General features: G+C 48.0%; 1 protein-coding gene across 2 annotated transcripts in view; it reads right to left on the reverse strand.

Moving 5' to 3' along the window:
* Positions 1-714: 714 nt before the first annotated feature.
* The window catches only part of atrn (attractin), a 142,897-nt gene continuing 131,297 nt past the window's right edge, over positions 715-12,314 (reverse strand). The window contains exons 28-29 of one of the 2 annotated variants that reach the window (XM_086183473.1): positions 6,736-6,850; positions 715-2,036 (exon numbers count right to left, since the gene is read on the reverse strand). In XM_086183473.1, the coding sequence (XP_086039599.1) occupies positions 1,912-2,036; positions 6,736-6,850 (240 nt within the window). In that variant the 3' untranslated portion in view covers positions 715-1,911. The remainder of the gene's footprint in view (positions 2,037-6,735; positions 6,851-12,314) is intronic. The other variant, XM_086183472.1, reaches the window with a different exon arrangement.

Raw genomic sequence — 12,314 nt, forward strand, 5'->3', positions numbered from 1 at the left:
GGGTGGACTGAGTCGAACAGCTCCCACCCACCTCAGACCCCGCGTCCCCTCGTCGTCTCCCCGTCTACACATAGACTGAACCACTGGCTAATTTACTTTGCTACTGAGGAGTACCTTTGCTTTTAATTTCTTACATCTTAATGTTCTCTGACAGCTATTTTCCACTTCGTCGTAGTGAAGGACAAACCCATCAGCCTTGACAGCTCGTGAGAGACGGTCTGGAGGAGTAAGGAGCATGCAGTGATTGATCATAAAGACACGTGTGAAGTACTTTGATTCGTCAGTGCAAATATGAGGCTGATGATGCCATGATCTTTGGGGGTCGCCGAGTGGAGTTGGGAGCACATCCAGCTCTCTATAATTACAGAATGTCAACTTTGCTCATGCTTTCTGCTCTGACCTTTTCCCAGTGCTAAAAGTATGCCCTTTAACCAGGCGCCGAGGCGCGCGAGTACGCAGAACACGTGTGAGAGCCTGCAACTAAACACAATGAGCTCTTTGGGGCAAAATGCCAGTTATTAAATTGTTCTTCTACTGTTCTTCTCTGAGGCTGAGAAGTTGATAATTTTGAGACGGGACGAGATGCACTGCTAACTCTTGATGTGTGTGTGTGTGTGTGTGTGTGTGTGTGTGTGTGTGTGTGTAAGCATGCAGACGTCTGGTGCAGCTGAGCAGCAATTAGAGGCTATGGATTCCCCCCCCCCCCCCCCCCCCATCCACCTAATCACTTCAGTCAATCAGAGTCAGGAGATCTATAGACAGCCTGTTTCACATGCGCTCCAGGCACATCGCTGCCGAGGGGACAATCGTTAAACACCACAGGGTTTTTCCTACACTTTGCTCTGTGTGTGTGTGTGTGTGTGTGTGTGAGACCCTGCATGTGCACAGCCATTGGCTTTCACTGCAACTGGAGGAGTAATTAGCTGGAAAAGTTTCAATCGGCGCTGGCTGACAATACGCCGGGCCAGTGAGCCAGCGTGCGTGAGATGCTGCGGCGGTCTAGTTTAGCGAGCGGTCACACTGCCAGAGAAGCTGTGAAAGCAGGTGGTTTGTTCGCCAGATGGCCAAACAGAGAGAGAGAGAGAGAGAAAGAGAAGCGGGAGGAGACAACGCTCCAGACAGGCCAGAGAGAAGGGAGAAGACACAGAGGCCGATTAGAAATGTCACAGACTCTTTGGATGGGCTTTGGCTGCACGGCCAACCTCCTACAGTGGATCCTCATTAAAGGAAGACTGAACATGCTGTTCTCTTGCTCGGAGGCCAAACTGTACAGGACTCTGGTGACACCAGCCCTCAGTGCTGAGCTGTGAACACGACAGCAGGCGACAAAGGGCTACAAATGGGCACAAGGGCCAGGAGACTTGGGAGGTCTGTGTGTGTGTGTGTGTGTGTGTGTGCGTGCGTGTTTGTGGCTGAGATATCTAGCTCCTTCCTGTCTTCAAAACAATAAAAAACAAAGAACAACAATAACTTAAGTGTGAACTTAGAGGGTTGTAAAGTCTTGGGGTTTTCAAAATCTACGAGACGAGGATCTCTTCTAGCAGCAAGCCGTGGCCGCCTCGACTCAGACGAGGCGGTGTCGGACGAATGAAAAAATGTTTTTCTTGGGGGCGGGCCGGGGAGGGGCTGTAGTCCACACCCGCTCTGTCCCTCCTCCATCCCCTGATCCCCCTCTCTGTGTGCAGTTTGTCCCCAAGAGGACCACAAGTTCCAATTGGAGGAGGAGAGGAAGGCGTCAGTCTGTTTGCTATATGTCCCCTCCCCCACACCTGTTCTGGTCCTGTGTCCCAACATGCACCTCTTCCTGCCAGACCAGAGCTGGTGGAAGTCTCTGAAGGAGGGGGCTGAGGCGGGGGGCTGATGGGAGAGAGTTGGGTGATGGGGTGGTACAGGATGCTGGGGTGGGCGTGGTCAGATACAGGTGGAGGGCTGTGCGGTGGGCTGCTGCTTACGGTTCCTCAGACCTCCCGACTTCTCTTTGTAGCCCACACACATCTGCTGCGAGACGTCCACCAGCGCACTGGCCACGGCGAGACCTACACACACAAACACACAAACACCCTCAGTGGGAGAAAACACAAAGGTCCAAATTCCATAGATTCCTTGTTTTGGGGTTTTAATTCCAACAAAGAGGGACTGATGCAACCTTTGATCAAATCGTGAAAGAAATGTGGATGAAAACCTGCTTGCTGGTCTCGTCTTTGCTCTGATTTCCCTACTGCACATTTGAGCCTCCACACAGAGCTGTGGAGGAGCTGCTACGGTTCGTCCGTCTGTCCCCTTCTGTGTTTCCATATCTCATGAGCACCTTGAGCAAACTTCCTCCTTCCTAGATATCCCACCATCAGCTGCCAGTGGTAATGTTCCAAAGTCGAACAGCTTCGAAAACTCAGCCATGAGCTGGCGGACCTCGTGAAGTGCAGATCAGTGTGTAAACGTCAAGGTGCTGCTGACTGTGTCGCTGCCGCAGACTTCCAAACCTCCTCTGGCATGAACATCAGCACAAAAAATGCCCCGCTAGCTTCAAGGCCTGAGCCTCCACGGCTGAGCAGCTGCACACAAGCGGCGCCAAGCACACCACCAGGCGCCGCCGCTGCCGCCACTGGACCCTGGGGCAATGGAGAGGTGTTCTCTATCTGGATGAGTCCACCAGGCGCCGCCGCTGCCGCCACTGGACCCTGGGGCAATGGAGAGGTGTTCTCTATCTGGATGAGTCAGGGTTTGGTGAACGCCAGGAGAACGTTACCTGCCTGACTCACTGTAACAACTGTCATATGTCAGCTTACCAAGACATCTTGTCCCTCCAACTTAGTGAGGACTGTGGACGGTTCTACACAGACATGGATGGCTGACTCACACAGAGTCCTGACCTCAACGCCATCAAAGACCTCTGGGAGGAGCTAGAGGGGAGATCAGGAGCCACACGCTGCTCTGGATGAACACATTCATTCAAGGCAGTTGCAGATCGTCTCTTTCCCTGCTACAGTTGGACGTGTCAGACGAAAAGAATAGAATCTGAAATCTATTGATGAAGTACATTGAAAATTAAAGGTCATCCTCTTAACTGCTGTAAGCGTTTAGCAGCATTCAGTAGAAATGTTGTGAAGAACCAAAGAAGTGTTGGAGGCAAATTGTAAACAGCAACAACACAACAAATTGTTATCATCCAGACAGGAAAGTAGATGTGTAGGCTGTAGAAGCTCCTGGGTCACTGTTCAAAGAGAGGGAAAAGAAAAAAGTGCTCACCTTATGTTTCATGTAAAAGACCTAATATGGAAAAATTGAAGACACACAAGCTCTCTCTCACACACACACACACACGCGTGCGAGTGCAGGTGGTGAGATCATAGACTGGTACTGCAGGCTATCATTAACTTATACCACACTTCATTAACATTTATTAATACTCTGTGGGCCATGAAATCCCAATAAACTCCATTTATCTCCAATGATGGATGCTTTTACCCCGATCAAACACACATAGCCGACGGCGAAGAGGAAGATCTTAGGGGAGAAGCTGTACTTTGGTTAATACCCTCTGAATTATTTCTGACACACAGAACATACATGCGTTCTTTTGAGCGTAGCATGCTGCAACCATTAGCTTGTTTTTTCATCTAAAAGTGGGTGTGGGGTGGTGACAGGGACCCACATCTGGGTGGATCACACCTCCTCTTAGAGGGCGGCAGAGAGGGAAAACATTTTTTTGATGCCGGCGGAGCGGCGAGGCTGTGATGCTGACGACGTACGGCAGCCTGAGGATTCGTGAATGAATGTGTCCGGATGGGAAACAAGTTAAAACATTAACATGAGACTCTCACGGGTGGAAGAGGAACATGGCTGACACGGTCTCAAGAGCTGCCCCAGGGAAAGCTCCACAGACTACTGAGGCAGTTTGTTGAGACAAAAGGAGGACGTGGTAATTAAGAAGTGCCTGGGGCGTCCTGATGGTCGGGGGGGGGGGGGGGGACAAGTGTTTGAGGCAAAGATGATATAAAGCATAGAAGAAGAAAAAAGGATTAAACAGAGTTCTTGTTGGAGTCCTTGAAGGAGACGGTGGCAGAAGCAGAATAGAGAAAAAGAAACTTGAAGATAAGGCAAGTGAAGTGCTCAGTCTTGGGTGCTATCAGACTGTCTCCAAGAGAGAGATAAGGAAAAGAGATGAAGGATGGATGGGAATGTAAAGAGAACAAGTGACAGAGCAGCGGATGAAAAGAAGTAATGGGCTCAATTCTCAGCGCTATCAGACTGTCCGTAAAAGAAAGACAAAGGGAAAGAAGGTGGGGAGGGTGAGTGGATGGGGGGGGTTGCGGAGAATTGAAACAGCTATGAGACTTAAAACCCAGACCTCACACGCTCGCAGGAAGAGAGGAGGAAGAAAAGAGTAAGAGGAGAGAGACAGCAAGAGAGAGAGAGAGGACAACATACAGATAGAGAGAGGGAGAGAGAGATGATGAAGTCAGGAAACAGAGACGAGACAGAAAATAACACGGCTACGACCTTTTCACCACACGGGACTGATGGGAGCAACGCAACCAAGGGATGAAACAGACGAAAGTAATGGAGGAAGACAAAGAAAGAGAGGGGGGGGCCGCAGCGTCTTTAAAATGATAAATCCTGATCAAATTCATGGATTACCAGGCTACTATTATAGTAAACAAACATCATGGTCGACAGGATCGGAAGCCAGTGTAGGTGACCACATTTCCCATGATTCCTCATGATGTCTGTCCCCTCCGAGGGGCTACTCCTCCTGATTCTACTGAAGAAGATCCAAATAATGGAGGTGATTTCCCTCTCATCCCTCCTTCCCTCCTCTGTGTCCCTTTCAGAAGTGTCGCTGTTGTTTGGAACCCAAGCGTCACGTAAGCACAATAAATACGGATCCACCTGAGCAGTGATGCAACGTTTATAGCAAAAGTGTAATTTATCTCCCACAGAAGTCTGCTCCATTATGCTGTTAGCTCTAGTTAGCAACATCTGCTCCCGTGCTGCTGTTCCCACTCAGCAATGACTGGGAAGAGTCCTGAAAACTGGAAGGACGTTCAGTGGTTTTCGGTTTAAACACCTGAAATAAGGTAAACGGGAACTCAGTTAATGCCTCGCCGGTGAATTCCAAAGCTTTTTGTGTGTCTTAAACACAGCAGTTGCTCACCGGTGAGTCGTCACAGAGCTGACTTTTCTCACAGAGCTGACTTTTCTCACAGAGCTGACTTTTCTCACAGAGCTGACTTTTCTCACAGAGCTGACTTTTCTCACAGAGCTGACTTTTCTCAATAATTTCGAATCAAACGTAGAAGTCCCTTCACTTCTATTTACATGGACACTATTCTGATATTCAACAGCCTTGTTTAAGCTAAAGAGATTTTAAGTGCTAATCAAACGAGGACACGTGCAGGTTTCTGATCTCAGGTGCGTTGTTGAAGGCTGTTGTAGACTCAGGTGCATCTTATCTACAGCAGGAAATCCTGCCGGACTCATCGCAACACTTTGCAACAGTCAGCCTGCTTTACTGCGCAGATCCAGCTTCTTGGGAGTGTTACAGACTCGCAGCAGTGTTCGGCACAATTAACGACTTGACAGAATGGTTTCAGGTCTAACACTCGGTGGGGGGGCGACTTTGCTCTGTATGTAAACGGGGACATGAATAAAATCTTCTACCAGTGATTCATGTGATCCGCTTCATTGAAATCCATCCATCCTTCCATCTTCTGTACCGCTCATCTGCTAGGGTCAGGCGGGGTGGAGCCTATCCCAGCTGACTTTTGGGGAGAGGCGGGGTTCAGTCCATCTCAGGGCCATCAGGAGCAATTAGGGGTTCAGTATCTTGCTCAAGGACACATGGACTTGGTCATCAGGGGAAGTGGGGATCGAACCAGCGACCCTTGGGTTGCTAAACGGCCTCGCTACCTCTGAGCCACGCAGCCCCTCGCTTCATTGACATACTGTGAGAAAATGTTGCAGTCCATGTAAATACAGCCGGTTGTGTCATTGTGAGTCACTCTCAGGGGCAGTTTCACCTATAAGTGCTGGTGTTGTGGCACGGATCTAAAGAACAATCCTGAGTCGTGGCGCTGAGTACGGAGAGAACGCAAGCTGAGGATCAGGTGCGTCGGTGTGACAGGTGGGGGGAGGGGCCAGCGAAACAATGACAATACCTGCACGGACACCAACAGGTGAGGCGCAGCACAGCTGTCATCTTCAATCCTCTCCTCAGCAGCAAAATATCTGATCAGACAATCCAAGTGTTGATGTGTGTGTCTGTTTGTGTTGTCAGACAAATGGAGGAGCATTAATAGCTGTGTGATTGATGGGCTGCTGCCACAGCCTGAGAATTACTGCTCACAGCTGACAGGTGGCATTTATGAGCCACAATCAATATTCTGACAAGAGCAGCAGCTACAGCGAGTGTGAGCCTGAACCAGCGGACGGACAGCAGGAGCGACGGGTTCTCTACAGCACCAAATCATGCAGAGAACAGATCCGGAAGCTTCCGTGTTCCTTCTGCACACACAAACACGCCTGTGTGTTGAAAAGGTGTAAACAATTTGCCGTTATTTAGCTTGTTGCAGGCAGAGGAACATATGAAAAGGAACCGAAACAAGTTGAAAGAGAGAAATGAAAGGCTGACCAACAGCAGGCAGAGTGAGACGGTGGGGAAGAAAAGAACAAGACAACAAAGGGAGATGAAGTGAAGACAGAAAACGAGTGATGGATTTAACGCTGGCATCTTACCAGACTGTCCTGGAGGAGGGATGCCACCAGTGCCCCTGGGTAGCCGCACAAAGATGGAGAGCACGGCCGCTTTGTTGCCAAAGCAAGGCTCGAGGGCGATGGGTTTTGGAACAGACTGCGGACAGAAAAAGAAAGAAAAACAAGTATTACACACCACAAGCCTCTGAAATCCTGGTGAACACACACCATTTTCAAAGGCGAGGATAACGGAGGGCTTTACTGCCACTGTTCTTGTTTGTGTCAGCAACATACACCAGAAAAAATACAATACTTCCATTCCCTGTGGAGAAACACACACTGATCTGGCACAAATTAGACACCCACTACCCCCCATGGTGCTGAATTTCATGACGACTACCATTGGATTTCAAGTGGCAGCGTTGGGAGCAGAGATTAGTCAGCTGTGCTGGCGGTGCAGTCCTTTCACAGCAGGGCAGCCTGACACACCTGACAACCAAATACCAGTATCTCCTGTTCATCGGCGCCTCGGCCACGAGTGGGGACCAGTTCACGCCGTAAAACACACACACACACACACACACACACACACACACACACACACACACACACACACACACACACACACACACCTGACTTTTCCTCTCAACATACATACACAAGTTCAATCCCTTCCCACGCCGGTCTTAAGAGAGTTGAGCTTAACGCCCAAGGGGCAATGCTACTGGAGTGTGACGCGCACACACACACACAGTTTTTGAATGCTCTCTTTTCACCTTTTCACAGCTCGCCACTGACACACACACACACACACACACACACACACACACACACACACACACACACACACACAGTGTAAGTGCACACAGGGGGAGCAGGACAGTAATGATATTCAGTCTCTGACCCATTTTACACATTTATTCTCGCTCCGTCTCTCTCAGGCTTAGCTTTCTCTGCAGCAGGATACGCAGGCTGTCACACAGGTAACTGGGTAAGAGGCACAAAGACCCGGATGCCTCTGAGAGAGATTGTGTGTGTGTGTGTGAGTGAGTGAGACGCTAGCGGAGGGGGAATTCTGTATTTGTCTATGCGCCCCTGGATATGCGTCTGCCTGTCTCCAGCACACGTGCTGCATGTGAGCTTTTATTCTTCAGATGAGTTGATGTTCACGGTTTTAAACGTCGGCCTCATGTCTGAATGAGCTTCCACGTCAGTTCCACGTTGCATTCTACTGGGTCAGACACGAAGATTCCTCCTTGTCCACAGGTCTACCCTGAGAATAGTGGAGGAGCGCGTTTATAGACCCAAGCTTCATGTACGTTGATTGATTCAAGCCGAAAGAAGCAAACGACGAAACAAAAGAAGACACGAACGCATTTATGATGAGAGTGAATAATTTGGCACTATTGTTCGAGCAGGGAGAAGAAGGGAAGACTCCTCCCAGCTCAGACCTCTTCAGGAAGGGTCAGATCGGACCCGTCTTCCTCAGGACACTCAGGGTCTTCAGTGGGTGCAACCGGCTCCTGATCCACAAGCTTCTTCAGTTCTTAACCTGAGGAAGCTTCTTGACTTCACTTAGCGCTATGAACAATCTTCAACCAGTTTAGACCAAAGGTTCACAACCAGACTGGTTGATACTGATGCGTACTTGCGCCACGCCAGTCTGCAAGGTTCTGGAACCTGCCGGTTCTCACCACTGGGAGGAGACAGTGTTCTCGTTGTCATGGGGAACTGGCAGACTGACTGACTGATTTGCAAATGTTTCCTCTCATCCTGAAGCTTTGTTGTAGTTTGGCTTTTTGTCTTTAGGACAAAACACTTTTGCCATTATTTTGTGAGCAAAACAGCAGAAGCACTCATAGCTCCCCCCGATGTGACAAGATCTGGTTCTGGATCAATTCCAGTTCCTCAACCCAGGTTTCATCACCCTACCAAAACTGAAACACACCCACAACGAATGGACAGAAAGAATTCCATTAACAGGATAAAAAAATAATAATGGGAATTCTTGATTTATGGCTTGAACTGGACAGCCACAGCGACCGCAGGGCCACAGGCGCAACAATCAAGTAAAAGCAAAATCCAAAGTATAAAACAAACGTCTGTGTGGGTAAAAGATGAATAAAAACCTTCAGCTCCCCTGAATCAGCTTACTAGGGTGTGAATATCCAGTCAAATGTGAGCAAACAGGTCTTTCACTTTGAACTTCTCCACTTCAGGCAGAACTATTTTACTTCATCTACCAGAAAAAGAACAGGAACGTTGATCTCGAGAGCCGTGAGGAGGAAGGAAGAAGAACTTTTTTCTGAAGACGTGACAGTGATATTGATATTTACTTCTTACTCAGCCTCAGAAGTATCTTGTGTTTTGATCAACAACTACTGGCATGATGCAGTTCACGCACAACACAGTATGAGCAGCCTCTCACTGATGTGGGTTCATCCTAGCTAGGCTAGGCTAGGCTAGCACCGCTAATGTTAATGCCAGCTCTGCCAGACAGGGACGCGGTTCTTTCATTCTTTTATTCAGATGTAAATGACCTCATTTTGTGGGAGGAAGTGGACGTGCTGCCCGCAGCCCTACTCTATTCTGATTGGCTGGCACTCGGTGCCTAGTTCGGGTCAGTGGAGTGAGATCTGGCCAGCGGAAGAGGAGGATGCAAGTGGGAAAGTATAAACCCTGCACTATTATCAACCGCGCGTACCCCGGTTTGGGAATTAGACCATCACTCCCTTTAGTTTAAAGTGACACACACGACTATCTGACTACAAGCCTCTGCTATTTCAGACAAGCAGCAGATTTGAATTCTCCATCTCATTAGTTATTAAACTGATGTGAGGGGGCATTAGGGGGTCTGCTGCTGCTGCTGCTGCTGCTGCTTGGACGAGTGAAGCAGGATTTGCAGTTTTATCTGCCCTGTCATTTTCAAGAAAGCCAGCACATTTCAATTAAAAGTCCACGTATGTAAGATGATCTGTGAAAGCCTCTAAACCATTATCACACCAGAAATGAAGCCAGCAACGTTTAAGATTTCCTGTATGAAGGGGGATTATGTGTGTGTGTGTGTGTGTGTGTGTGTGTGTGTGTGTGTGTGTGTGTGTGTGTGTGTGTGTGTGTGAGTGTGTGAGACTGTGAGCTCGCAGCCATTTTCAGCTGTGTTGATCCTGTACTCACACACATGCAGCAATACAGCCTCCATTAGAACTGACGGGGTCGGGGGGGGGGGAGTTCAGACGCAGACAAGTGGACTCTTAGCGGGTCGGACTCTCCTGCTGGTTACACTGCAGCACGCCAGCGTACCGATCAACAACAACAACCACAGATATGTAGAGGTCCTCAACTCAGACATGCTGGAATTGTTACAATAAACCCAACACGGTGAACACATCACAGCTCTGGTTTCTATTCAGGTCACCGACAAAGTCCCGCCTCGATCTTCATGTCATGCTACATTTGGTTCAAAAGGTCAAAGTGCAGACAAGCTTGTCCCAGAAGGATTTAATATGAGTACGTGAGACATGAGAACAAGACGCGCATGACACATGATCTTTAGCCCTCGTCTCAGATAATGAAAAGCTCATTTCCGTTCTCTTCTCCTCTCTCTGGTTTTATCTACACGACCCTGTAGCCTGCCACATTGAGGGCCTTTTCACATCTTCCTCATTAGATCCGCTTTTCTTGACTTTTCTGTTTCATCCGAGCCAAAATCAGATGTGTGAACCCTCCCTAGACTGTGGCCCGGGTCAAACCACCCTGCAACCATCCAGATGAACCGCACAGACATAATCGGGCTTAATATGGGGCTTGAAATAGGCAGTGAACCAAGAGACATCGCATCGTGGGTTGACAGTGAGCGTGAGCTCTGGCCAACACAGAGAGAAGACGAGAAGGTGCCGCCTGATAATTAATTACAACAAATCCTAATAAAGTACGAATGAAAGAACCAGTAATGTTGACGCTTATCGATATTACAGCCTTTAATCCCAACCCTCCTGTGAGCTGATCTTTTTGCGGTTCGATTCATGAGACGTACGAATTCAAGCCACTAAAGCACCTGCATCGTGCTGGATTTGGCCACGTGATTAACCTGAAGTCCCTGGTAAGTTTTTTTCTCACAGATGAATGAGTGAACACGGGGACATTAACTGGACATGATGCAACTCAAGCACTGAGTCAGGCTCAACTGGGCGTGAAAGCCTGTGCCATGTTTGTTCATAATTACTTACAAAAACGTGTTATTTCTCTGTCTCTGCCGTACATACAAATATGAAAATGAATATTTGGCTTCTATGTACAATGACTTGCCTTTTGCCATAATGCTCATTAAATTTAAAAAAAAAAATTCATTTAAAAGGTAGAACAAGAAATTTGTTGCAACAAATTCAAAATGACTTTCATTAAAAAGCCAATTTAATTATAATTATTGTGTAAAAGAATGAGAATTGCCATAAACAAAGAGTGTAGGGATGATTGGCAGCATCGCCCAGCCAGATGTTCCTCTGATTTAACAGATCAGATCAAGAATATCTGCGTAAATCATACCGGCGTCATAGAAGGCGCCCAGAAATGTGCCAAAACTCTCTTCGCAGCACATGAAGGTTATAAGAGAAAGAAACGTTTTCTAAATGTTCGCTTGAAGCACAGAGACGACTAACAGCGAGGACCTAAAAAAAAAAAAAAAAATCAGCAACCACAGGAAGGAAAGAGAGTTGATGGAAAAGTGACTTTGAGAAATATGAGAAACGCAGCGACAGCGACGGCGTGAGGGCGGGGCCAAAAATCATCATGTGTGCCAAAAGATGAGACGGAAAATTGAGCCTGGAATACTTCAGCACAACCCGTGGAACTAAAGTTCTTTAGAACTTTAGAAATAGTTTCCTGACTAGGACATGTGTGACAGTGTCAGTCATTTGGAAGTGATGTCATCTTTACAAATTAATCACATGACACCAGTCTCATCTTTTTACATCATAATAAAGTGGATTCCTGGCACTTTGCCTGGTACGTTCACTGTGAGCAGAGCTGGCAAGGAGGACTCTACATTAACACATGAAATATGGAAAACGAGAATTGGAACTGGACAATAATACCAGAAGATGGGTTTTTTAAAGCAGCACTAACAGTAGAATATCGCTCAGTCTCTGCCCGGCAACCAGGATCGCCACCACCCGTGAGCTCTCACTCAAATCCACGAGTCACACAATCGAACCAGTGTTGCCAACTCCTCAGAAAGGAAAGTAGCTGTTGGCTGTCCTAAAAGTCGCTAGAAGTTGCTAAATGACATCATCACTGAATTTACATCATCGGCCAAACTATAACGGACGCTGTAAAGCCTGGTTTGTGCTTCTGCGTCGCGGCGATGGCGTAGACCCTACAAATTTCGTGTCACGATGCGTTGACGCGTCGCGTAGTCAGGATTTTTGGGAGGTGCAGTCAGGCTACGGCGTAGGGTTCATGTAGGGGTCTGCGATGACGGCGTAGATACTGCGTCCACGTGATGCAGAAGCATAAACCAGGCTTAAGGGAGAGGAACAACGTTGTGGGAGAGAAAAAAGTGAGTAAACAAACACCCTAAAAATACTGTGTTTAGAAGTACTTTCTTCTGTCAATTCTTGTTTTTT

This window comes from Aulostomus chinensis, chromosome 17, assembly GCF_037954235.1.
Source record: "Aulostomus chinensis isolate RoL2024-O1b breed Wild chromosome 17, RoL_Achi_v1.0, whole genome shotgun sequence".
NCBI classification, from domain to species: Eukaryota; Metazoa; Chordata; class Actinopteri; order Syngnathiformes; family Aulostomidae; genus Aulostomus; species Aulostomus chinensis.